Here is a 27173-nt window from a genome sequence, read left to right as displayed (position 1 = left end):
TCCCATTCTATACATTGTGGCAGAAAAATAACTATCACCAAGTCGAAATCCAATAGAAGATAAACAGCAGCCACAGAAGTAATGTGAATGGATTTGCTACATATACAACAAACTTTGATACCTATTTACAGTGTTTCAAAATACAGACCACAACCACAATTGCTGATCTCCTCCTTTACATTTAAGTAAACATTGTCAATAATTTACCACCTTCAAGACTTTGTTAAAAAAAACAGATTTAAAAAAACTTTTCCTTCCTGGAAAATGTATGAATACATCATCTATGATGTCTAAAATCCTCAAATCTTTTATATTAATAGGATTGTTCTCTTCTAAGAATTCTTTTCTGTTTCTTGATATCAATATGATATATAAAGGATTTAAGATATTTACAGTTCTAGAGACATGGCTGTGCAGTTAAGACATGTTCATTCCCAGGACCTTGGCAAGGTTTTTTGAAAACTTCCTGTAATTTCTGGTACGAGAATATCAAAGGATCTGTTCTTCTTGGAGACCAGAATGCAAACACAACACAAACACACAAACACACACTGACATCACATAATGGAAATTAAATTGTTAATGCTATAAATTTCAACTCATGAATGTTTTTCTTGTGTAAGCAATCATTCCTGTAACTCAGGTGTTAATGCAACTACAAGGTTATCTACAGAGTTTTCTTGATCATGAATTCCTTCATGTAACAGAAAGCAAAGATGTAGGTTTGAAGTCAGAGAAATGAATCCTTCTCAGTTGATGGTATCACTTGGGAATGTTTAGGAAAAGCAGGTCGGCTATAGGAAGTATGTTAGTAGAGGTGGGAGTGATATTTTAAAACCACATACCATGTATAGTTCATTCTCTGCTTCAGGCTACATGTTGAGGATGTGAGGTCCAAACTTCCTACTTTACCTGCTATGTGTGACACTTGTGATGCCCACTTCATAGTGATCACATATCCCTCTGGAACCATAAGGCAAAGTAAACACATTTAGAAGTTGCCTTAGACAGTGTGTTTTGTCACAGAAAAGGCACTATCACACACACATAAATTTTACAAGTGGATGATTTATTTCTTGAAATCGAAGTGAATTGTGAAATAAAAACGATTACCTTATTGTTTAAATTCATGGGACTTTTGTCCATATTAGTTAGCAAATGAAAACAAAAGGGTGGATGTCATAATGCTTTAATATATTGTTGACTCTTGTTAGATTTATTTCCTCCAGAATAATCTTGTGTAACTGAAGGCAAGTTTGCTGCTTAAAAGTTTACCAAGGCCTTTATTCTAAGAGACTTCCTTTAGTATGAGTTCTTTCAAATCTTCAAACACTACTGTGATTTGAAAAAGATTTAATAGATTGTTAACACACTGAAGTTTTTACTCTTTTATAATGGTACCATGAAGTGCAAAACTTTATCTTACTCACTACATTTGTGGGGTTTCTCTGCACCATGACTTTTTCTCAAGATTTCAAAGACTACTGTTATATGAAAAGGCTTTCCCACATTGCTTATTCATAGGGTTTCACTTCAGTAAGTGCCCTTTTATGTATTTGGAGATAACTATGTTATCACATTGATTACATGTGGAGGGTTTTTCTTCACTATGTTATTTTATATATTTGAAGATGACTGTGTCATGCAAATGTGGGAATATTCAAAAGAAATTTGTCCTAAGTTTTGTCTTTTGGATATCAGCCTCCATTGAATTGTAGGGTGAAGCTAATTTTATATTCACAGTTCATAGGAAAGCCACAGACTTCACAATAGCTCACCAGCTTTCATTATTCATCTTTTATTCCAAAACAGGACTGCTCTGTACCATGACTTCTGTTCCCCAAAACATTACTTTCCCAAACCAAAGCTTCCCTTCCATAAAACATAATGCTTTTTCCTAATGACAAAAGAACAAATGGATATCATTGTTTGGACTGTAAAACCTTTATTTTGCATCAGTTGACATATATCAATGATATAAAGAAATCCCATAGCACTAAAACCTGACTGATTGAAAAATACAGCTGTAAGATGGCACAGATGTTTATGGTTTTCAAGCTTAGAACCTCTGCAACTTTCTGGCTCCCTGATTGGGTAAGTACTCCAAGAATGTAATGTGGCCTTCAACACATAACACATAACATTGGATGACATTAATTTTTGTCATTTGCATTGGCTGAATGTTTGGGTTGTGTTGGATCTCAGTGGACTAAAGAACACAAGGCCTTACAACATTGCTTATATTAATACAATTTCTCTCCAGTGTGCAACTTATTTGATAATGAAGGCTACAGATATGTGCAAAGGCCACACATTTTAACACACTCATAAGGTTTCTCTCCAGCACGAATTCTTTCATGATGATGATGATTATAGAAATGTGGAATGGCTTCATCATGTTAAATACACTCATAGGCATTCTGTCCAGTATGATTTCTTTCATGAGTTTGAAGATGATTCTGAAGTGCAAAAATTTCATCAAACTGGTTACATTCATAGCACTTCTCTCCAGTATGTCTTCTTTAATGTATTAGATGACTGTTGCACCCAAAGTCTTTCCCACAATGGTTACATTCATAGAGTTTCACTCCATTGTGTATTTGTAGATTATTATGGTATGCAAAGGCTTTGCCACATGGGTTACATTCACAGGTTTACTCAAATGAGTTATTTTATATATTAGAGGATTGTATTGGGTAAGACATTACCACATTAATTACATTCATATGGTCTCTCTCCAGTGTGTGTTCTTCTTTGTTTTTGGAGACTATTGTGAAATCCATAGGATTTACCACATTGCGTATATTCATTAGGTTTCTCTCCAGTGTGTGTTCTTTCATGTGTTTGAAGACTATTCTGTCATGCAAAGACTTTAACACACTGGTTGAATGCATAAGATTTCTCTTCAGTATGTGTTCTTTTATGTCTTAGGAGAACACTGTTATATGCAAAGGCTTTGCCACATTGGTTACATTCATAAGGCTTCTCTCCAGTGTGTGTTCTTTTATGTACTACAAGATGACCTTTTCGTGCAAAAGCTTTACCGCATTGGTTACATTCATAAGGTTTCTCTCCAGTGTGTATTCTTTTATGTATTAACATATGACTATTATATGCAAAGGCTTTACCACATTGCTTACATTCATAAGAATTCTCTTTAATATGTGTTCTTTTATGTTTTAGGAGATCACTGTTAGATGCAAAAGCGTTACCACATTGGTTACATTCATAAGGTTTTTCTCCATCATGTGTTCTTTTATGTCTTAGGAGAATACTGTTATATGAAAAGGCTTTACCACACTGTTTACAATTATAAGGTTTCTCTCTAGTGTGTGTTCTTTTATGTACTACCAGATGACTGTTTCGTGCAAAGGCTTTACCACATTGGTTACATTCATAAGGTTTCTCTCCAGTGTGTGTTCTTCTATGTATTAGGAGATGACTGTTATATGCAAAGGCTTTACCACATAGGTTACATTCAAAAGATTTCTCTCCAGTGTGTGCTCTTTTATGTCTGAGGAGATGACTGTTGCATGCAAAGGTATTACCACATTGGTTACATTTATAACATTTTTCTCCAGTATGAGTTCTTTTATGCCATTGAGGAAGACTGTGATATACAAACCCTTTATCCCATACAGTGTATTCATAGGTTTTCTTTCCAGTATGATTGTTTTCGTACCTGTAAAGATAATTGGCACATGTGAAATCTTTACCACAGTCATGACAGTAATTACACCAATGACTATTTTACCCATGTGAATTATTTTATAATTTGGTTTAAAGGTAAAGAGGAATTAAACCTTGAGATTTCATAACTCTTTACATTCATGGTGTTTTCCTTCTGCATTTTATAAAATACCTGTGGTAGTAAGAACATTTATTACCTGGCTTACATTTATAGCATGTTATTTTTTCTATCTTTTCCCACATATTTGTACAGAACTGCAAGACTGCAGAGCTTAAGCACACTAATTAGATTCATATTTTTTTCTATACCGAGCCATGCTACATTTACAAAGATAACTGGGACATGCAGAAGAATTTCCACATTCCTAAAATGTATATTTTCTGCAGTATGGTTTGTGAGTATTCATAAATGAAGTTGAATAAACTATTAATTGCTATTGGGGTATATTGTGTGAAAGTGTGACCTTACATGTGAGTTTTGAGTGCTGAACCAGCAAAGATCTAAGTGCTGACCAGATCTTAGTATTGTTAGTTCTACAGCCCATCACCTGTCATATATTTTGTAAACATTTGTCCTTCCTTTCTTGTCTATTAGAAATAATATAGAGCTAACAACTGATAGCAGTGTACAAAATGGAGGGTAGAACTTCTGAGTGAGAGAGGGTGGCTGGAAAGAAGAAAAAAAAAACAGGAGATTCACCAGCACGACACTTAGATTAACAGACAGATATGAACAGGAACCAAGAGGTAGAGCTGGCCATGCAGTGGGACAGCAGGCGAAGTCATTTGTATTAAAGTAGAAAGTTGGCTCAAAATCTGTCCAGCTAAATTGCCTAAGCTTTAAAATATTAAAAAGCCAATGTGTCAGTACTTATGTCTGAAAATCCCATATAAATCATTAACATGTATCACATTTTTAAAAAACTACTAAAAATGGGGACTACTATATATCTTTTCATTGTTCTGGGAGGTACATTGCTTCTTTCAATATCCCTATGCTAACATGGCTTGTATTTATTGTGATATATGATACACCTATTAGAAGAAGAAGAATATTTGACATGGTTTCACATTGCATTCACACAGTTTGATTTTTTTTTTCATGATTGATATGTGGTATAGGAATTATGTTTTTCTCACAATATTATTGATTCCAGAAAACTGCCCCTCTCATGAAACTTAGCAACATTAATACAAGTAAATGACTAATGCCAGCTTTACTATGGACTACTTGATTAGTATAATGTTTGGAGCATACTTTGATTATCTAGTTAATGTGAATACCTTTTGTAAAATCTGAGTTGTAAAAGAGTAAACAGATGGCAGTTCTATAGCACAGCTCTAATGGGGTTATGATTTAAATGTGATCTTTGGTAAAGTATTGTTTCCTTGCATTCTTTCTTAGAGGAATTCCTTGAAAACACAAATTAAATACCTGACATTAAAGTACATGTTTTGGTAACAAGTTATTACTCATCAATAAATATATATAAATCAATCCTTTTATGCTGTTACTTTTCTTTAAACCTCCCAGGGCATATTAAAAAAATTCAATGGAATATTAGTATCAGCATGCATGTGGAAATTACCTTCCATGATTTTTAGAACTTTGACAATGCTGTTCAGTATTATGATCTTCCCAACTGTAGCCTGAAATATAGTACCAGAAAATGTATGATTTATTATTGGAAATTAGGCAAAATTTAGGTCATGATTTATGGACAATCATAGAAGCATTCACCTCATTCTTTCTCATCCTCAACTGATATTACAGAAGAGCATCAATAAAGAAAAAAATTTCCCCATTATTTTAAAAAGTAAGGAAGATTCATTTTTGTACCTATAGCAGTGAGGTTCCTGTAAATCTCCAGCATCACATCTTTGTAAAGGTTCTTCTGGGAAGAATCCAGCAACTCCCACTCTTCTCGAGTAAAGTTCACATGTACATCATTGTAGGTCAACGCATTCTAAAATATCCACACAAATGTATATCAGAAAGCATGATACTTGCAACACTGGAAATATATACTATATGTTTCCATAATTCCAGTGTTCCTCTATTTATTTTCTGACACGCAAGTTCTAATGTAATCACCAATTCCTTTTAGAAAGAAACTGAATAGTGAGGTTTACCTCTCTACTTTCTACATCCTTTCAGTAGGATATAGCCTTGCAAGAGAAATGCCAGTTAACAGAAATAAAGAGAAAGAAAAGTAAACAGATCAACAGTAATGAGCCTGTGGAGAGCTGCTTCTTGGTCAAGCTGTTTTATTATTTATCAAAAACAGTTTTCACCCTGGCCTTCACCTGGAGATAGAGAAAAGAGGAAATTTCCCCAAGTTCCTTAGAACTTGTTCCAAGTTCCTTTAAACTAGTTTGTGTAACATTAAACCATATTTGCTATAAGGAAGTAGTTTTAGAAAAGACATTTGGTAGTTTCAGGAACTTCTTTTTATATTGATGTGACTTGTTTTTGCTTTGCCTATAAAAAAGGAGTCATGGAATGCTGCAGTATTACTGACAGCCCTCTCACGCTATCCCGTGTGTAGTGTGATTTGTTTTAATTGTTTCAATCCTCACTCCCCACTCAGGTACTATTCCACCCTGCCTGTGGGCTCTAACATGAGCCCACATTACAGAAATTGAATGAAAAATTCAAAACTACAAAACAGTGGGCAATCTGGGTGTATTTACTCATGCCTTTAATTCCAATAAACCTCAGGAGACAGAGGCAGGTGTTTTTCATAGAGATGGATGATAGCTTGGTGCATGCAATAGTCACGGGTACATAATAAGAACCTGAATAATCTGCAAAAATTAATCAAACAAATGAAAAAGATAGAAAGAACTGACAGATTTTGATGCAAGTTTCTACAGAGTTATACATTCCATCCAGTGTTGTATACATCTTCTAGAAACCTAAACTGCCTTACTTTAGATTGTAACATGTACACAATCTTGCTAAAATGAGATGTATATTTAAGCAGTTACAAAAAAAACAGATGAAAATATTTACAATGTAAATGTTAATCATAGACAGGCAACATAGGGAATGAGAGATGGCTTGGCAGTGAAAATGTCTTGCTGGTCTTGCAAGTCACTGGGCCTGATTGCCAGAACTTGCATAAATATTTGGATTAGAAACCATAGGGAAGGGAGATGAATGGTGACACAAACTACACAGAATCCTGGGAAACAAACTCCAGAGACAAGACTCACAGATGCAGATCTAACTTAATTATCCAGTGTAACAGCATTGAAATATCTGAAAGCCTAATCAGACCATCCTGTGCTAGGGTCAAGTACCAGTAACAAGCAATCAGATTGGTACACCGATGAGGAAATGTGGAAGTTGTTGGGGGGAAAGGTCACATTAAGAGAATTCCAGAAAGAAGAAGGAAGCAGTCACTGCCCTAGCCTCTGATCAATTTTGAGACTTCATTAGTATGCTAGGAGTCCCTAGTAGATTAACACTGTGTGCAATGGATCTGGACCATTCAAGCAGTCATAGGAGTCTCTGAAGCTTTACTTACCATTCCATATGGTCCTCCAAATGACTAACCTCGACATACCCCACAAATAGAAGCTCACACCTATCCATTATACCAAATTCAGGAATTCTGAGCCAATCTTCTGACTACTGTGAAGACCAGACACATTTGAGGTACTTATTCACATAGAGAGTCAAAATAGTAATATTCATTCAAAAAATTTTAAAACAAGCACAAAAATAGGAAGACTATCACACACTTGCAATCATATGACTCAGAAGGTTCAAGTAGTATTAATATCATGATAAAGATTAATGCAAGATCTTATATTTGACAACTGAAAAACTTACATTCCAGGCCTATCAGGTAATAATATAAAAACAAAACAAAAGGCATGTGAGCCTACCTAATCTCAAAACTTTAGAGCCACTTCAAGGTGAATCTCTAGAGGTTTGAGGCCTGCTCTGTCTACATACCGACTTACAGGACAGCCAGGACTACAAAAAGCAATTTTGACTTCAAAATGAAAAATACCAAATTTTAAAATAAGGAAATGGAAGCAGTCTTTGGAAGTCTCTCCTAAAACAACAACAAAAATGCTCTGAGCCAGATGGTTTTTGAACAGAATTTTACTAGATTTTCAGAGAACAGCTAGTACAAATACTCCTCAAACTATTCCATTAAATAGAAATAGAAGGAAAATTGCTAAACTTCTTCCATGAGATCACATTCACCTTGATAAATAAATCACAAAAAGACTCAACAAAAAAAGAAAATTTCAGACTAAACTCCCTTATGAACAGTGATGCAAATATAATACTCACAAACCAAATCCAAAAGCAGATCAATAATATTGCCCACAAAGAAAAAGTGGTCTTCATGTCAGGGACACAGAGGAAAGGGAAAAAAATGGGAGACATCTAGGAAGCCAAGAGAAACTTTCATTCAATGAGAAAAAATCAAGAGCAGTCTAATGAAACATTGCTGTACAAGGGGAAAACAAGGCATCCCAAGAACATTACTGACCAAGTCCAGAGTGGCCTTGTGACTGACAAACAAAGCTCTATGTGGTAGAACAAAGTTGCATCTCAGGATCTGAAGCAACCCATCCCCAAAGGCCATGACCCAAGACATTACCCGCTCTCCCAAGCAGTATCCCTTGCTTTAGAACAGTGCTTCTATTTAATTATCAATGCATCAGGGCATTAGAAAAAGTTTCTAATTAGACTGCAGGCTGTTGCTGGTTCTGCCAAACATGTTCATAGTTTGAGAAAGAACTATGTCATTCTCCATACAGGAGGGCCTCAACGAGAATCCTTTGCTTGACCAGTTTAGCTCTCAACACAACAGAGGTTTTCCTTGTCAAAGAGGTGTCACCCAGGACAGTCATTCCCATGTGGCAGAACCATGAGTTTCTCAAGAAGAAAACTGCAACTTTATGGCACACCAGACCTTTAATGTTGGTTAAGAAAATGTAATGCCTCATTGAGCACTTTGATAGATATGAGGTGTTTTTTGATATGAGGATGGGCCTAGTAGTGCCTGGGTAAAACAAGGGGTGTCTACTTTGTCATTGTTTTCAGTCAAATGTTTGGACAATCCTAGTGAACACACGTGTATCTTTAGCATCCTAACCTCTAACAGGCTAGTTAGCATAGTATTCATCTGTAGGGTGTTTTGGAGGTAGTCCTCCCTCAGCAAAATTCTATTTGGTGTCTTATTATTTTCTAAACATTGGCATATTCTTTATATCATTGATTCTACTTCCTACATCACGAATTAATATTAACACAGCCGATACCTTTTACAACCTCCATAAAATTAACTTTAAATGGATCTTACACTTGAATGTTAAATGCTAAGGAAAGAATTTGTAGAAGATTTTAGAGAATGTAATGCTCTCTGGGTTTGGCATCTTGTCAAGGATGCTTCTACACACAAGCCATGCTCCAAAAGATTTGCCCAAATGAAGTCCCCATAGTGAAGTTATTAGAGGCCAGCTCTGGGTCAAGGAAATGACTAGGACCACAAGAGGCCACAGAGGCAGCTTCATATGGCTGCTGCATACCACCCAATTTTGACCAGAATCCACCCCACCAGCTCCTGGAACTCAGTTTCTTGCTCATCCTCATTGTGGGCAGGGAACCTGAGCTCACCATGTTGCAACTTCAGATTTTGCCAGACTTCCCCTCAAACCGTTACCCAGTGGTGCTCAGAGAATACAAGCCTGCCCAGAAAGAGAGCAGAACCTACAGGTTGGCTGCTAGAAGAAAGTGCCTCCTTTTATCCTGCAGGTACTGATTTGCCAGTGAGTCTTGAGTGATATGAGGATCTCACTTAGACTAAGAGTGTGCTGAAGGGAAAGAGCATAACACTACCAGTTCTAGGCTCTCAGTATAGAGCCATGCCTTTTCCAGATCTACAGACATTTGCATTTCAGAAGCCCTTGTGCCTGTCCTTCAGTTGCTTACCCATCTGTTTTCCCATGCAGCCTCAGGAAGCTAGCTGTGCTCACCAGCCTGCTCTTCCCATTTATGGGTAGTGACCCTTCACTCACCATGTCAGAAATTTGGAACTTGCTCTAGCTTACCTCATGACACCTAGGAGCAGTTCTCAGTTATCTCAGACCCAATAATTCAAGCCTGATCAGCTACAGAGCAAAACCTCCAGCATGAGTGCCTAAAGAACCTGCCTTCTCACCTGAAAGGCAAGTCTGTCTGGAGCCTCTGACTGGCCAGTCCATCTTGAGTGACATAAACACCTGTTAGGGTTAGAATGTGCTGAAGGTACATAGTATGCTGATTCCTGGTTCAGATTTCCTATCCAGGGACAAAACTTTTCCAGGAATGCAGAGATTAGTGTTTCAATATCTAGTGTGTCTCTCCTCCAGTAGCCTTCCTGCCTGTCTTCCCATCCAGCCAAGGAAGGACCCGCCACTTGGGTTTTCTCTGCATATCTGCCTGTTCCACTGCTCCTTTTCTGAGCAGTGATCTTGACCTCAGCAAGTCACAGCATCCACTAGGCACTTCCCCTTCTTCTTCCTGGAATCAAGGTGGACAATTTGTATACTCAACTTGCAGTGGAGTTATAAATCTGTCCCACAATTAAAGAGAGAGAATTTGGGAAACATGATTTCTGTTTTGTTGTCTTCATGTTTGGTTCAGGTAAAGTGCAGCTACTTTTTACCTGGTAGGTATGAAACAGTCCTAAGGGAAAAGCAAGAAAGTGATGACACAGTGTGGAGCACTGTTGTTAGCCTGCACATCTTCTTCAGTGAGAAAGGGAAAAAAAACCACACACAGCTATATTTTTCAAGGTTTCCTAGATAAATTAACTCAAGGAATGAATGATTTATTTGAATGTATCACAGGCTGTGGCCCAACTAGTCCAAAACAATGGCTGACTAACAATGGAAAGATAGTAGTTGTTCAGTCCATGAGGCTGAATGTCTCAGATGATCATCAGTATATACCAGAATTCCAACGAAGTAGGTTCTAATGTCAGAAAATATAACCTTGATATATATTGTGGAGAGTTATCAGGTGTCAAAGTCAGAGGTAGGGCAAGCAGAAAAAGAGAAAGAGCTAAGCTCTTTCTTGCCTTTTATACATGTAGGATGCAACCAAAAGCTGCAACCTAGATTATGGGTGAATGTTACCACCTCAATACACTCAGAATAAAGAAAGGTTTTTCCACATAAAAGGTATAATTGAGAAAAAATTGCCACAGTACTCAACTCTTTTGGCTTTATTTAAATCCAGATATGGTCAAATTAACTATACAGAAAAGCAACCAGAACAGCCAAGACAGAAGAACTGAGAAAGATATTTTTTTTTTCCTGGGGCAGGCAAGAAGAACATGACAATCCTTTCCGAAGCAATTTTTCTTCAACAAAGCAAGCATTGGGCTTTCACTTGGGAAATATGGATATGTTCAAATGTCAGTTCACCTATCCCAAGGCATGCTAAATAAAATTCTGAATGTAGTCACGCTGCAAAATAGGAGCTATAAGGGAACTCTTAGCGGAAAGGCATGCAGAAATACATGTAAATCTTTAAAAATGATGGACAGAAATGCCTCTGGAATGTTTATCTTGGACCACAAGTTCTTAGCTGAAAGTGAAGTAAATGATGCCATGAAAATAGATTGCTCAGAAGGCATTGACAAGTGGTAAACATGATGTCTGATCTATCAGGTGGATGCCTCAATGTTACATTTTTCATTTTTACAAAGAAAAGCAAGCACAAATACAGAAAACTTCAAGGAAAATACACCTATGAATACCTAAAGGACACTATCCTTTAGGAACACTTTTGCTGAGCCATTTTAACCTCTCAATAAGGTTACTTTTTCCTTCTACAAAACTGGCTCAAGAAAGGCCACAGCTGCTTCCATGACAATCAAATAAAAGTTCATTTTAACTACCTTGACTATGGACTCTCTCAGGGCTGTAACATCACTAAAGAGAATACCATAGATTAAACTTTATTATTATTTTTGCATACGGGTGTTTTGTTTGCATATGTCTGTGTATACTACCAGGAGAGGCCAGAAGGAAGCACTGAAGTTACAGCAAATAGTCAGCTACGATGTGGTTTCTGCAGATGAGACCTTTGTCCTCTGTCACAACTAGCATTGTTCTTAATTGCTGTTCTTTTGTTCAAAATTTATTTTATATGTTTTAATTAACTATATGATTCCCTCCTTGGCCTCTCTCCCTTCCTTCCCAAATTCTTTCCAATTTCTTTGTTGCTGAGTAGGCATGAATATATATGCTCAAATAAGTGGATAGATTTTGTTGAGTCCATTTCTGTTAGTTGTGTGTATGGTTTCAGAACTGACCACATTGCATGGGAGAATCAATTATGGTGCTCATCCTTGCTAAAAGCTAATTCTCCAAATTGCAGGAGACTTCCACATTTTAAACAGCAACTGGATGCTGGGGACACAAAGGTTCTTTCACCGACAGATCACTAGGGATAAATGGAATAGAAAACACAAAGGTGTCTTTTCCTAATAAAGGAGCTAAAGTACCTGCATTCAATCCAAAAGACTAAGAGCAAAGTTTGATAATGACCTGATGACCACTTTGCTACCTATGGAAGTAGACCTCACCTACCTCTTGTTATAGAGGCAGACATTACCCAAGTTTCCCAGAATGATTATTATAGACACTTTCTTCTCTAGACTGTTACTCATTCTTACTGCAGATGTCACATGTAATTTTTTTGCAGGCTGACCTCTATGCTACTGGTCAGAGACCACATTACATTGTAGGCCTTTAAGCTATAGAACCCACCTTTATGATTGCATGGACTTTATAAGGAGTTTCTATATAGGCACACCTATATTTTTATTATGAACATGGAACTGGACTGATTGTTGTCTGGAAATCTTTTCCCAAATTCTACTTTGTTTTAAATATGGATTACTCTCCCCATGCCTGATCCAGGTTGACAAAGTCAATCTGCATGAGATTTTCATTGTCATCTCTCAGCATTGTTTGTTTTCCTACCTGATACCTGAAAGGACCATCTCAACAGAAGTTTGACCCCAGGTGAACTACAATGCCTTGGAGAGGAAGTGGGGTGGAAAATGCCTCAAAAGCTAAGAACAGTGCAGTTTCTTCCAGAGCACCTAGGTTTCATAGTAGGCAGGTCACTACTATTTGAAACTCAGATTCCAGGGATTCTGACAAATTCTGACCTTGTGTTCAAGAAAAATGAAAGGAGTACAAAGACACACACACAGTCAAAACACTCAGATGTAAAATAAAGACTAGTTTTCAAAAGACAAAGGAGAACTTGCACCATAAAACTTATTGTTGAAGATGGTCCTAGTAGTGTATTGCTTCAATCTCATCACTCAGAATACAGAGGAAGGAACTTCTAGTGATGTTTTGGTGTTGCTCCTGCATGGCTCTCAACAAGACAAGGTAACCAAAATAGTTTGACTATATATGGAAGAATAGCTGTGAAGGAATGTTAGCACAGGCCCTGGGCCATAGAATTCAGGGTGTGGGGTGGGCTATGGCAGCCTGGAGGACCATATAATCAGAGGACTGAGGGGCTGTTGGAAAAATTGGCAATTAGGTGTGTTTTGATATGCTAAATAGGTACCTCTGCCATTTGTCCCAGGTTTGAAACCTACATCTATGGAAATACATGAGAGTAGCATGGTCTTCATTGGGAAATGATTATTAAAGGAGCCCACAAAGAAGAAAGGTGGCAAAGACGAAGATTCTACTTTGTCTTTTCTTTCTTTCTATCTTCTTTATTTTCTGTGAGGGAGGGCAGTTACCCAGGCTGGACTCAAATTTTTGCAGTTATTTCTTCTCCACAGGCCATGGTGTTTGGCTCAGAAGATTCCATACTTTGAAGCTTGCCTGAAACCTTACTGTTAAATAACAATTAGGTGTAACTCACTTAACAGAGTCCCACCCACAAGGCACTCATTGATTGGGAAGACAGGAGGGGCAGAAGAGGAGGTGTAAGCTTGGAAGACTGGAAAGCATGACAAAAATCAAACATTCTGTGAACTACTGCAGACATATAATTCAATGCTGATTACAGAAAAAAGTCTATACAGCCATTGCTTAGTGACTAGGATGATCCAAGGATAGGTGTACATAATTGTTTAAAACTAGGCACTTCAAGGTTGCTTGATTTGCCTTAAACAGTACACTCTTATCACATGAACAAGAACACAGTACCGAATTATCCTATATTTGAAGCGAGTGGAGAGTTATCAGGTGTCAAAGCCCATCTATCAAATGTGGTTTATAGCATCTATGTCTAAAGACACTTTCCAGATGTAGTTAGGTAACATGACCTTGACCATCACATAAGAATGATCAAAATAAATCCCCAAAGTGTCAAGTCTTCACATATCTGTCATTAAATATAGTCACATTACACACACAAAACATGCTTTTTTGAAATAAATCTCATTGTTGTTAGCGCCTCTAGATAATTCTATGACAAGGTAGAACTTCAACATGATGTGCCAAATAGTAACTAATGAGAACATGAAGAACCATGGAACTTCAAACAATATATACATACATTCATATATTCTATTAAGAATTTTAATAATAACCTTGGTAATATATGTTGACAAAACAGAACACATGGAGGTGCAACTTCCATCCTTAGACTTGTACTCAGAAGGCTGACACGTGCGAATCAAGAATTCAATTGTAGCCTTGACTAATTACTAACATCCACTCCAGGTTTGAATACATACATTTCCATCTAAGAAATCAATCCCTTATTTTTAATTCTACCTTACTTAATTTCTTAGGACATGAGCAGAATCAGACTAATCTGGGGGCAAATTACCACAAAAATGACCTCAGCTTAATTTTTCATGGAGTCTATTTTCCACTGAAATCTTACGACCTCCAAGTCCCCTGTATGCACTACATTCAACATTCTGAAATTCCAGGTCTTACAAGAAGAGCCAGTTCAACTCTGGACTTTTGCCAGCTCAAGTCCTGATATCTTCCATATTCCTCAGAAAAAGAGCATTTTCAAGTCTGTCCAGGAGCAAAGTCACTTGGCATACCCCTTTCTGTACAACTTGCTACTGTGCTGCTGTGACTGAATCCTGTAACCAAAAACATCCCAGGTCATGCATGGGCTTACTTGTTTGGTCCTGATAAATCACAGTACATCTTTTTGGAGGCCAAGAATAGAAACTCAAGTATCAAGAAAACTAAGACAAAAACCATGGCAAATATTGTTTCCTGCCTTGCTCTATTATGCATCATTTTATGGACACCTAACTCTCTTATAGAGCTTAGGGCTACCTGCTTTAGGATACTGCCACCCTCAATACAATAGCCTTTCATAGAAATCATCAATCAAAACAATCTCTCACTTACATAGAAACCAGCCATTTTTCTCATTATTTTATTTCTTTTTCTCACTTTAAATCCTGCTTGCTGCTCCATACTTCCTCTCCTCTTGGTATCATCCTCCAACCATCTTCCCCATTCCTCCTTCCCTTCTTCTCATGCAAGGGGATCCTCCCCATACCAAACCTCCTCTGCAGAACAAGTTGCATACAAACTAAGTGCATTTTCTTCCTCTGAGCCCAGAAAAGGGAGCCCAGCTAGGGCAAAGTGATTCATAAACAGGCAACAGTGTCCATGTCACAGACAACACCCTTTTCAAATGCTAGGTGATTGACATGAAAACAAAGCTTCCCATCAGCTGGATATGTGTAGGGTACGTGGGTCCAGCCTATGCATGTTCTTTGGAATGTGGCAACCAGCCATGTTATGATAGAATGCCAACAACTTAATTTACCATGTTAAAAAAAACTCAGCATTATCAGCAGGATTATGAAGATGAATTACACATAGAGACCAAATATGACTTCTGCACTTACTTTACAACCACAGCAATGAAAATTGTTCACAATTTTTGTGAAAGAATAAAGCAAAAATGCCAAGAACATAAACCCAAAACTATAGTCAAGATTTCCTCAAGATACCTAAGGAAACTCAACCAAGAAAATGTGAAGAAGACTAATGTTACCTATGACTGTATACATATAGAAATTAAATAAATACAAATGTCAGCATTCCAATGAAAATAAATTAAAGTGACCCTTACACTGTTCAAATTACCTTCTAGATACAACTGATTTTTTTTTTCAAACAAACTCTCCATGCTCTCGATCTCTCTATGTAAATGGAAGTCACCAGAAAGGAGTGCTATGGGGCTGTAGCTCATGCCACCCTAGTGATTTCAGGTAAACCCAGTCCTACTGATTCCCATAAACAAAACAATGTTAAATAGCAATTTTATGTTTCGTTCTTGCCACATCTATTTCAGCACAAGATGTGAAATAGGTCCTATGTAACTGCATGTATCACACGAGACAACCCTACAACTCAGAAACTACTTTAAACCCTGGAATTGAGTTCCTTAAGTCACATCATTGTGACTGCTGTTAGTGGAAAGGTAAAAGGATGCTAATTAAATACTGCTGAAGTCTGATCCACATTTCTTCCTTGACATCAATTTCTTACCTATTTGTAAAACTGTAACATTTATCACAAAACAACTGAATTAGGAAACAATGTTTAAACGTCCAGAAATATGACCTTCATTTTTTCCAAGCTGTCTTCCTACTTCAAACACAACAGATAGCTCATTATATGTCTCAAATGAGTAACTTTTTAAAACTCTGCTGTGTATAGACTTTAAGTTGAAAATTTAGGTATTTTAACAAAAAAGAAAGCAAAGTCATGTATCTGGGGGGCAATAGACTGGGATCAATGTGACCTAAGCCAACAACACTTGTCTCAATAATATTTTTCCAAAAGGATGAGGATGCAGCTATTCTAGAATTAATATCAACCACCAGGAAGAAAGTATGCCACACACAATTAAATGCTTAATGAAAAAAGTTCTCTTTAATAGTAGCTAGCATGTTGTCTAGTTCTAGTTAATGCTATAAGAGAAGACAGCCTAAAACTCATTTTGTGCTCCATATATGCAGTCTTCCCTAAGTCTATTTTAGCCTCCAGGTTATATATTAAACAATTTCAGTATGTACTAGAGAGTTCAAGTCTAGCTACTGAGCAACTTGGGAGATTTACACAGCAAAGATATTCCTAGAATGATTTATGTGCTCCACTGCCCTAAAACAGCAGGTCATTATTCAGTGACATGGTATAATTGAGAAGTCTCAGAGGTTTCAAATGTTAGGAAAAGTAGAAGGTAGAAAATGTAAAAGCTAGGGTAGAAGGTTTTGCACAAGGTGTGTCTTATACTAAGTAAGCTTCTTAAAAAGAATATAATATTGTATACTACTATTTCTTGGTGACAAATGGAGGAAAACAGGAGACATCTATGAATTGATCAGAAATACTCATACAATGGTATAAAACCATGAGGAGACTAATATTACAACACTGCACAAAAGGAACACAGGATATCAAGAAAATTATTTAACAAGACCACAGTGACTTTGGAACTGATGAGGGTAATTCCATGTGTTGCATACAGTTGGTTTCTCAGAATGTGAAGGAAGCCCTCCTCAAATGCCCTGACCCTACAGATGACCCTATTGCTGGTTTTAGAAAAGGAACACTGCTTTATTTTAAATGCCTAAAAATCTTGGGGAAATCTCCCAAAGCCTAGGCAACAGGTTGTACTGGCTCTGCCAAGCATATTTGAGGAGTGTGAGAAAAAGTTAAGTTATTCTCCATACACCAATGGAATGATGTATTCTAAAAAAAACAAAGGTGTTGGCTATTTTCTATTTCATCATGAACTGAACAGAATCCAAAGAAAATTTCTATAAATGTCCTATAGGAAAGCATATTCCAAAGCTATATGCCATATAAAATGACACAAATTCCAAATAGGATTATGTAGTAAGAGTAAGCACATGAGCAACTGTGACCTCTGAATGTATCATCAAAGCTCCAACTATCAAGAATGTGTACAACAGTTGTGACAAAATTAGGAGAGGAAGAGAAAAAGCCAAAATCATAAATCTGAAAATATATTCAAATTTTCCTCAAAAGACTAAAGGATACTTGGCCAGGAAAAAATGCGTACTTGACCAAGGTTACATTTGGTTATATGTGTATAGAAATTAAATAAACAGACTTCAAAACTCTTACAAAAGCAACTCAAACTGACCCCTAAAGTACTATATTTCTGACCCACCAACTATAGTAGATCACTCTTCCAAAAGGAGAGACAACATGCTCTATGCTCTGAAGTTCTCTGTAGAAAAAAAAAAAAGTGATTCTACAGCTCCTCATGTCTTCTTGTGGTTTCAGGCAAATCCAACCCCACTGAAAGCCACACACAAACCAATGTGGTGAGTGTTTTCATGTTTGCTTACTCCCACATGGATTGTGCCACAAGATATGGAATCTGCCTTATCCACCTACCCAACACCAGGCACACCTTAGAAACCTCTGCATCACAGAAATTCCTTTTGTGTCCTGAAATTAAATTTTCCTGAATCACACTACTGTGGTTGAAAGTAGAGAAAAAAAAATAAAAAGATTCAAAACAAAAATTGCTGAAGAATGCACATTGCCCACTTTCTACCAGCTTCAAAACTATTTATAAAATTTGCCACACGAACCTGAATGTGGAATGCAAGGTTCAGAACTTCTAGAGAGCAGACCATCTTCCAATCTGTCTTCCCACTACACACCAAAAGCAACGTGTGTGTGTGTGCCCACTGGACAGTGATATTTTAAGCTTCACAACTTTAAACTGCCAGGGCTGTGTAGGAATTCTCCCAGCCCCCCACCCCCCAAGGAATCCACACTCAAGGAAGAGTCAGAGACCATGGACCACTCCCCAAGTCACCACATAGATCAACAGAACAACTGTTGACTGGCAGTCTCAGCACCACCATATCAGAAACTGAGAGCTTAGCAGATATGTTCCTCCGGTTTTGGGACAGTGGCCCGCATACTCACCGTTGCATGGTTTGTGGTTCCCCTCACAGTTCTCTTTAGCTGCATCAGAAAAGAATCCTGGAAACAAACTACAAGCTACCTCCCATTGATGCTACTGACTTATAGGTCTGTCCAGAGTCCCTTGTTTCCTTTGGCCACCCAGCTGGGCTTCAGGACAGTAGCAGCTCCTCTACTAGAGGATCAGATCAAATGACTCAGACAGCTGAGACCTTCCCACCTGGGCCCTTCTACCTTAGGGGCAGACAGAGCCCTACTCTAAGAAATCTGTATTTTAGTACAACTTTCCAGTCTCCAAGACACAAGGAGACAGTTCCTCTTCTACATCACAGGGTTCTTTGTGTGCACATTCCAACACACAATCAGTGCTCAGTGCCGCTATCTCTATCTTATAGCTGAGAAATCCCGAAGCCAAACAAGTCAAAGTCAAACAGTAACAACAATTAAAACAAAAAAAAAATGACCATGAATTTGAAAGTAAGGAGTGGTAAATGGGAAATGAATAAAAAAAAAAAAAAGAAAAGAAAAAAAGAAACAAAAAGGAAAGGTCATGGATGATTCTAGGTATGGTGGGGTAGAAAGTTTATTATAGATAAAAGAGACAGAATAGCCAGATACAGGGACATCTGGGAAAGTCCATATGGGACTTGACTGTGAGCATTATGAGGAAAAGTAGGAGGGGGAGGGGAAAGCCAGACCAAGAGGCCAGGATAATAAATGGTAGATGAAAAAGCCCAGGTAACCAAAATGGTTATATTACATAAAAAGAGCATCCAGGGTAAGGGGAGTTCAGCCCCTGGGCTAGAAGGCTGGGGATACCAACCATTACCTTATCACAGGTAGAAACAGAGGGATGCTGGGAGAACCAGAAGCTGGGCCTCCTTTGATTTGTTAAATAGGTATCTCAGCCATTTGTCCCAGCATTTGAGGCTTAACAGTAGGGAAGAATGAGGAGGTTGAAATGATTTAAGTATAATCTCAAAAATTGCCATAAAATGTTGAAACAGGCTTCATGCTCCAATAGTTTTCTGGGACTAGACATGAGTAGCAGAGCACACCAAGTATTATGCACTCCTTTTCTTTTGGGGTGTGGCACCATTGTTAGAATAATAACATTCCTGTTAGGCTAGGCCACACCAGTTTGTCCAGGTCTTTTGTGCCTGTTGAACCAGTGTAACTACAGAAATTTGGTTTCTAGAAATAAGTTTAGTTCTTCTTCCAGAATCTTGATTGCCTTGGTCTGTGAACTCTCAAGTATTGCCAAATTGGACTTTTCCTAATCATCTAAAATAGAATAACTGACACTTCTGTCAAAGCAGGAAAGTTCTCACCATCCTTCTCCATCACTTTCTGTGCTATAATGAACAACACCAGCTTTGAAGTGGCTCAGTGAACTCAATTCATACACAAGTCCCTTTTTATTTTTAATTGCCCACCCTACGAAAGCCAGGGATGTATGAGAAACCTCATTCACTGTTCTCTTTTCGATTTCACTGACCAGGTTATGGTTCAGGCTGAAATGAGTTGCAAAACACTGGGCCACAGAGACAGGATTAGGATTTCAAAGCAAGTCTTAACAACACAGCATGAAGAAAGGCTGAGTTTTGGGAGACATTGCTCTAAACAGAAACTAATGAGAAATTCCTTTTTAAATAGGAATGAAATAATATTTTTTTTAAAAAAAGTTATTCAATTTTCTTTTCTGTACATTGTGTGAAGGTGTCAGATCCCTTGAAATTGGCATTACAGACAGTTATGAGCTGCCACATGGGTGCTGGGAATTGAATCCGGGTCCTTTAGAAGAGGAGACAGTGCTCTTAACCACTGAGCCATCTCTATAGTCCCAGGAATGAAATTCTTAATGATGAGGAAATGTTGGAGAAGAGAAACAAATATGAGATTAAAGCAGTGATGCATAAAGCAAATAAAACTTAGTATGTAAAAACAACAATTGACTTTTTTAGAAAGATAAATATAATTGAAAAATACATAGGTATACTGACTTTGAACAAAAGCAAGCCCTTCTCTGGTAGAGATAATGGCATTAATCACATACTATTTGACCTTGATTCTACCTTCATTGTTACCTGTTGAGATTGCTAACCTGACATACAAAGCTCCCACCAGTAGCTGAGTCTCAAATCTCTGAGCAGACATAGCCCTGTCTATGAAGACTATACATAAATGCATAGAATAGAACAACTGGGAAATTTAATATTCACTGGCTCCATCTAACCTACCAAAACTGAACACCCACCAACCTGGTCTGTTTTCACTCACATGCAAAAGTTAATATGTGCTAGAAATTGAAAAATCACTAACCCTGTAGGAATCATGTCCTTCTTCATAGGGTGACCCCTGCAGCAAACTGCCTTAAACTTTAGTCTTTGATCTAGCTATTGCCTACCCTGTTTCACCAAACAATTGTACATAATAAATTGTTCTTCCTGTTCTTACCAGAAGGCAGAAAACATGCTCCACATGCAAATCTTTTCCCCGTAACTGCAATGGACAGTTTATTACTAACACAAATTATAAAGCTCTTTTTTGGTACAGCCCTTTAACAAAAGAATTTAGAAAGTTTAATCAAGAGGAAAGCAAGGTCATTGCCCTAGGGAGAAACAGACTTGGATGAAGATGACCTCAATCCAAATAGCTTGTGCTGGAAACATTTATCTACCAGGCTGAAGATGCAGCTGGTCTAGAATTAATATCCCCCCCCCAAGGAGAAATCACTGCAAACACAATTAAAAGATTAATTAAGACAGCATACATTTAATGACAGCATATATTCAGCTCTGGCCAATGCTCAAAAGGAGCCCGCTGAGGACAGAATTTTGCATTACACATATCTTATAACCCTTAAGTCACTTCTAGTTTCAGGCCCCAGGTTATATTTTCAACAATTTAAATGTGGACTGTAGACTTGGAAGTCTACCCACTTAGAAAGATTGGAGATTTACATAGCAAAAAAAATATTGCCAGAAGTACACCAGTGCCCTCAAACAGCAGGCCACTCTTCAGTGACAGAGTCCTGAAGTGAGTGTGCCAGAAGAAGCGAAGACAGGAAAAGACAACATTGGAAATAATAAAAGCTGAGGTTGGGAGGTCTTGTACAAGTTATGTGTTAAACAAGTAAGCATTTTTGTCCTTCAGTTCATTTACTTAATCACTTAACAGCCAGACGGAAACCTCCACCTTCCTTTCCTCCCTGTCTCACCCTCACATCCCACTCCTCCCTACCTCTATCCTCATAGAAGCAGAGCCCCTTTTCCCACTTAATTACCAATATACCCTGAAGCATCAAGTCTAAATGGGACCTATTGTACCCTTTCCCACTGAATCTAGGCAAGGAAGGCCAGGTGGAGGAAAGTGATCCAAACACAGAGTCAGAAAGAGCCAGAAACTCCCACTGTTAGGAGAGCTACATGATGACCAAGCTGCACATCTGTTACAAATGTGGAGGGGTGCTAAGTCCAGCTCACTCTTACTACTTAGTTGGTAGTTCAGTCTCTGTGAGCACCATGGGCCAAGTTAGCTTCTCAAGGATAGCATCTGGTATACCACTTTCAGGGGAAAATGGAAGGAAATAGTTAACTTCTATGATAGAAAAATATATCATAGGATGGAACAAACTCATAAGGAGTCTAATGAAACAAAGCTGCATTAAGAGGAACACAGGGTCTCTCAAGAACATTACTAACCAAGCCTACAGTGGCCTTTGGACACATGTGGTGGGAAGAGCTGGGATCTCAAGATCTGAAGCAATGCCTCCCCAAAGGCCTGGGACCAAGAACATGACAGGCTCTCCCAAACATTTTCTTGGCTTCCGAGAAGGATCTCCATTTTATTCTCAATACATGGAAACCTTAGGGAAAGTTCCAAAGGCCTAGGCCCCTATCTGTTACGGGCTATGCCAAGAATGTTAATGGGTTTGAGAAAGAACTATGCCCTTCCCCTTAAATGACAGCCTCATGGTATGCCTTTATTGATTAAGTCAGCCATGAACACAAACAAGTTTTTGTTTGTTTGTTTGTTTCTTTGTTTTTTCCTTTTCAAAGAAAAGACTTGCTATAGACTTGCCCCTGTGGCAAAGCTATTCTTTCCTCAAAAAGAAAACTGGACCTTTAGGTAAATGAATTTTAATTCAGAACATTGTTGTTCTGGCAAGAGATCACATCCAAAGACTTTCTAGGTCTATATGATCTGGTTGGAATACAGACACACCTTTACTTTCAGGAGAAAGCTATAAGCAGTCTTGTTGTCAAGGCCAGCCAGGTATAGAGCAAGCTACAGGTAAAGAAATGCTTCGGTCTGGGTATGGCGGTAGAAAACTTTAATCCTAGCCCTCAGGAAACAGGCATGCAGATGACTGAGCTCTAGAAATTTCTGCACAAGCTGTTCAGCTAAGTCAGTGAGGTGAGAGTCAGTGAGCTCAAGTTCAGTTTGCAGAATTCAGAAAAAGTTTTCACTGGGAGACTTTTACAGACACAAGATAAAGAGAGAAACTAGACACAGGTGAAGACAGACAGAGCCAGAGAATGAGAACCATCCAGAAGATTATAACATATTGCCAAAGTTAGCATGAGGCCAAGCAGAGCAATTCCATCAAAAACAGAAAAACCAGATTGATTCAGTCACCTTGCAGAGGAGTCTGAGCCAGAACAGCTGAGTTGAACAGTCCATCAAGAGTTCAGAAACAACTAGAAAGGGTGAGCTTATTCAGCACCAAGTCTCAGAGGATGAAAACATTCTCAGCCTAGATTTGATTGTATGGAGGCTAGAAGCTTGCAGTACTAGGCCTAGGTTAGCAGATGAAGGCACTAATCTCCTGGAGGACAATGACATCAGGGGAATAAAAGTTACTTTAACTCCTTTATATCGCCACAGGCTGTAATGTTGGTTGTGACCCTGTAAGATCGCCTTGAGCAGCTTGGTAAAGGCCTGTTCTTTGATATGAGGATCGGCCTGGTAGCTGGTTGTAAATCAGAGTTGTCTCTCTCCTTTGCTAGGGTTGGAGTCAAAATTTATGGACAAGCCCAGTCAACATGTGTATGCTGGCATGCTAATTTCTAACAGTCCTGGTTAGCATACTATTTACCTGTGGGGTGATTTAGAGTCAGCCCTCCCTTGGCTAAATTCTGTTTAGTGTCACCTACTATTTCCCAAGCAGTGGAAATCCTTTACATCATCAATTCTACTCTTCCTCAGAACAGCTTTATATTGGAGTGCTACCCAACACACGAGACGCCATTTCCATCCCCCACAAAACTTCCTCTAAATGGATCTCACACCCAAAGGTTAAATGCTCAGAGCAGAATTTGTAGAAGACACGAGAGAAACTGGAACAACGAAGACAAACTGAAGTACTCCGAGTTAGGCATCCCTCCACGAGGATGATTCTGCACAAGAACCCCTGCTGCAAACGCTCTGCGCAGATGTGGGCTCCTCAGTAAAGTGACTCAGATGACACCGCTGGGTCCAGAAAGAGCCCAGGACCACAAGGTCGCTCCCCGGTGGCCACTGCTGAGCAGCCAGTCCCAGAAGAGACTCGGCACACCAGCTCCCACCGCTCAGCCGCCTTCTCCTCCCCGCACTCACCATGTTGCGACTTCGGAGCTTGCCTCAGTTTCCCTCACAGCATCCAAGTGGTGGCAGCTGCACACAGAGCATTTCACCCGGAACCTTGTTCGCCTGCTCAGCAGCAGGAGCTGAACCCGCAGAAAGGAATCCGGAAGGACACGCCCCTTCTCTTGACTGGCAGGTCCGGTCGGAGGCCCTGATTGGCCGGAGAGTTTTGAGTGACAGCAGGGCTCCCTTAGGGTTAGGGTGTCTCCCTTAGGGTTAGAGTGTGTGGAAGGGACTCAGCCCATTATTCCCTGACCCTGGCTTACAGGCCAGGACGGTGCCTTCTTCAGGTCTAAGGAGATTCACATTTCAGCAGCACTAACGCCTGTCCTCCCATAGCATACATCTGACTGCACACCCAGCCTCTGGACCACCCAGCCCTCCCACCCTGGCCACTCAGCCACTTGCTGCTCTCCTCTGCGGGAAGGGACCCTAGGCTCCCAAATTCAAGATCTCAGGGCATGCCAGAGGCCCCACAGCACTCAGTAAGCAGTTCTCTTTCTTCCTCCTGGTGGATCAGACTTCCATAGCCCATTCCTCAACTGCAGTGGAGTTACCCATCTGTCCCACAAATGGAAGGTGCCCTTGAATATTAACAAGTAAAGAGAATTTTTTTAATTATTTATACATTTTATAATTAAAGAACAAAATACAAATTAAGGTGAATTCTTTATTAAATTACCATGGTGTTTAAATGCTTTAGCAGTAATATACGTATATAATATAATATAATATAATATAATATAATATAATATAATATAAAAAGGTAGGAATCACATACACCAAGAAGCCCATTCTTGTGAGATGATTAATATGTCTAGAGAACATACTTAGTACAATCAAACAATGCTGACAAAAAATGATTGCAGGATTCTTAAGTTATGCTACATCATATTCATCTTTGGTGAAATGTTGAGTTTACAGTGATTTACAAGTACTACAGAGGAGTTTATTAGATTTTATAAATGACTCCCACAGGAGTCATATAGTCTTCACAGAGAACAATATGGATTGTGTTTTGTAATAAAATGCAAAATGCACTCTTGGCAGAAAGTGTAAAAGCTGCTAACAGAATTTGGGTTGAGACTGAGTTCCTTATACATTTCATTTCTGAATATAAATGATTTTTTAAAATTTTATTTTTTATAATATTCAAAGTTTATTCACTCTCTATCCCATCTATAGCCCCCTCCTTCAATCTCTCCCAATCTCACCCTTGCTCCCTCATTTCCATCCATGCCCCACTCCATCTTTTCTAAGACTGATTCTCCAACCAAAGATCATGCATGGAGATAACCTAGAACTTCTACTCAAATGTAACCCATGGCAGCTCAGTATCCATGTGGGAACTCTAGTAAGGGGAACAGGGACTGTTTCTGACATAAACTCAGTGGTTGGCTCTTTGATCACCTCCTCCTGAGAAGGAGGGAGCAGCCTGACCAGGCCAACAGAGGAAGACAATGCAGCCAATCCTGATGAGACCTGATAAGCTAGGGTCAGATGAAAGGGGAGGAGGACCTCCCCTATCAGAGAAATTTCAAGAAACAAGATTTTTGCTTTGTGGCTTCATGCTGGACTCAGATAACTGCACCTAAGTTTCACCTGGTACCTGTGAAAAACTGTGTGCCCACAAAGACCAATGAGAGAGGTTGTGTGTGCATGCACGGGTCTTGGGGAAGTTTTCCCTGCAGATAAAAATTATGCACGGAAAAAGCCGGACACTTTTCTTTATTTGGTGAGGCTGCTTTGATGGGGAACTGTGAGAAACCAGAGCTTAAGGGCTGAAGAGCTGAATGTCCTTATCTGATTGAAAAACTCATGGGTAGGTGCTGGAGAGATGGCTCAGTGGTGAAGAGCATTGGCTTCCCTTCCACATGGTCATTCGTTCAATTCCCAGGAGACCACATGGTGACCCACAACTGTCTACAATGGGATCTGGTGCTCTCTTGTTTCATACAGACATATATTCAGACAGAGTGCTCATATGTATAAATAAATAATTAAAATAAAAAACTCATGGGTTTCTTTTTAAGGCTTAAAGCTTAAAACATATGCTCTGTTTGGTGCAGATCCAAAGAATTTGAAGAGAGCCAGTATGCTGGTGAACCACTTAAAAGACAGGCCTATCCACAGCCAGGCCAGGGTCACCTTGGCTCCCAAAGTACAAACCTTCTGGAAGTCCTTACCAGGGGCTGTTCTGAAAACACAGTCCCCGCTTAAACTGAACAAGATTATAATGAACTTTGGAGGGGAAGTCGAGGCCTGTAATCTGAAAAAAAGTTCTCACCTCAATGTCTCCAAAAGGAAACAATGCGTATTCTGGCTGTGGAGGAGGCCCTTAATGAGACGATTTCCCTTGGAAATGGACATGTTTGGGGAAGGTGCAGGAACTGACTATATGGGAAGAATAGGGGCCCTGCATACCAGTCTGATTTTTGCAGGAAGGATATTAAGTCACTAGGTGAACTCTTGGTTGTGCAAGGACTCGCTTGAATGGAAACAAAAATGTTTCCCAGTGGCCCGATTTAACAATACATTCAGCCAGTAAAAATACACAAGAGCCAGTTCAGCAACACATAGACATACCTGAGATGTCTCCCCAGTCCTTAAAAGACACATTGATTTAAGTCATTTTGGGATAATGGTGGTTTTGGTTGAGTTGCCCCTGGAAGTTGGTCCTACTTCTATATGTGTCCAGTGTCTCTGTCTATTTTGGCTTTTGCATAACTAGAACCTGGGTGGCGGCCTCCTCCTTTTATTCGGGGTAACAAGCCTGATTGGAGTCAAATAGGTTCCCGACAGTTGGAGGCCACAGTGAGGAGACAGAATGGAAGTGCTGGGAATGTTTTGTGAATTTGTTTCCATCTTAATCCCGAGTGTGGGATTTCAGTTTGCACATAGTT

General features: G+C 38.9%; 1 protein-coding gene across 1 annotated transcript in view; it reads right to left on the bottom strand.

Moving 5' to 3' along the window:
- Window positions 1-3213: 3213 nt before the first annotated feature.
- LOC132651338 (zinc finger protein 431-like) overlaps window positions 3214-27173 on the bottom strand; it is a gene marked incomplete at its 3' end in the record, with an annotated part of 106835 nt that continues 82875 nt past the window's right edge. Inside the window, exons 2-5 of the mRNA XM_060376558.1 lie at window positions 9882-9924; window positions 5531-5657; window positions 5280-5340; window positions 3214-3262 (exon numbers count right to left, since the gene is read on the bottom strand). Coding sequence (XP_060232541.1) covers window positions 3214-3262; window positions 5280-5340; window positions 5531-5657; window positions 9882-9924 — 280 coding nt within the window. The remainder of the gene's footprint in view (window positions 3263-5279; window positions 5341-5530; window positions 5658-9881; window positions 9925-27173) is intronic.

Source organism: Meriones unguiculatus (assembly GCF_030254825.1).
Source record: "Meriones unguiculatus strain TT.TT164.6M chromosome 13 unlocalized genomic scaffold, Bangor_MerUng_6.1 Chr13_unordered_Scaffold_47, whole genome shotgun sequence".
In the NCBI taxonomy this organism is placed as follows: Eukaryota; Metazoa; Chordata; class Mammalia; order Rodentia; family Muridae; genus Meriones; species Meriones unguiculatus.
The sequence above is the reverse complement of the archived record's forward strand: the minus strand, read 5'-3'. Positions and strand labels throughout refer to the sequence as shown.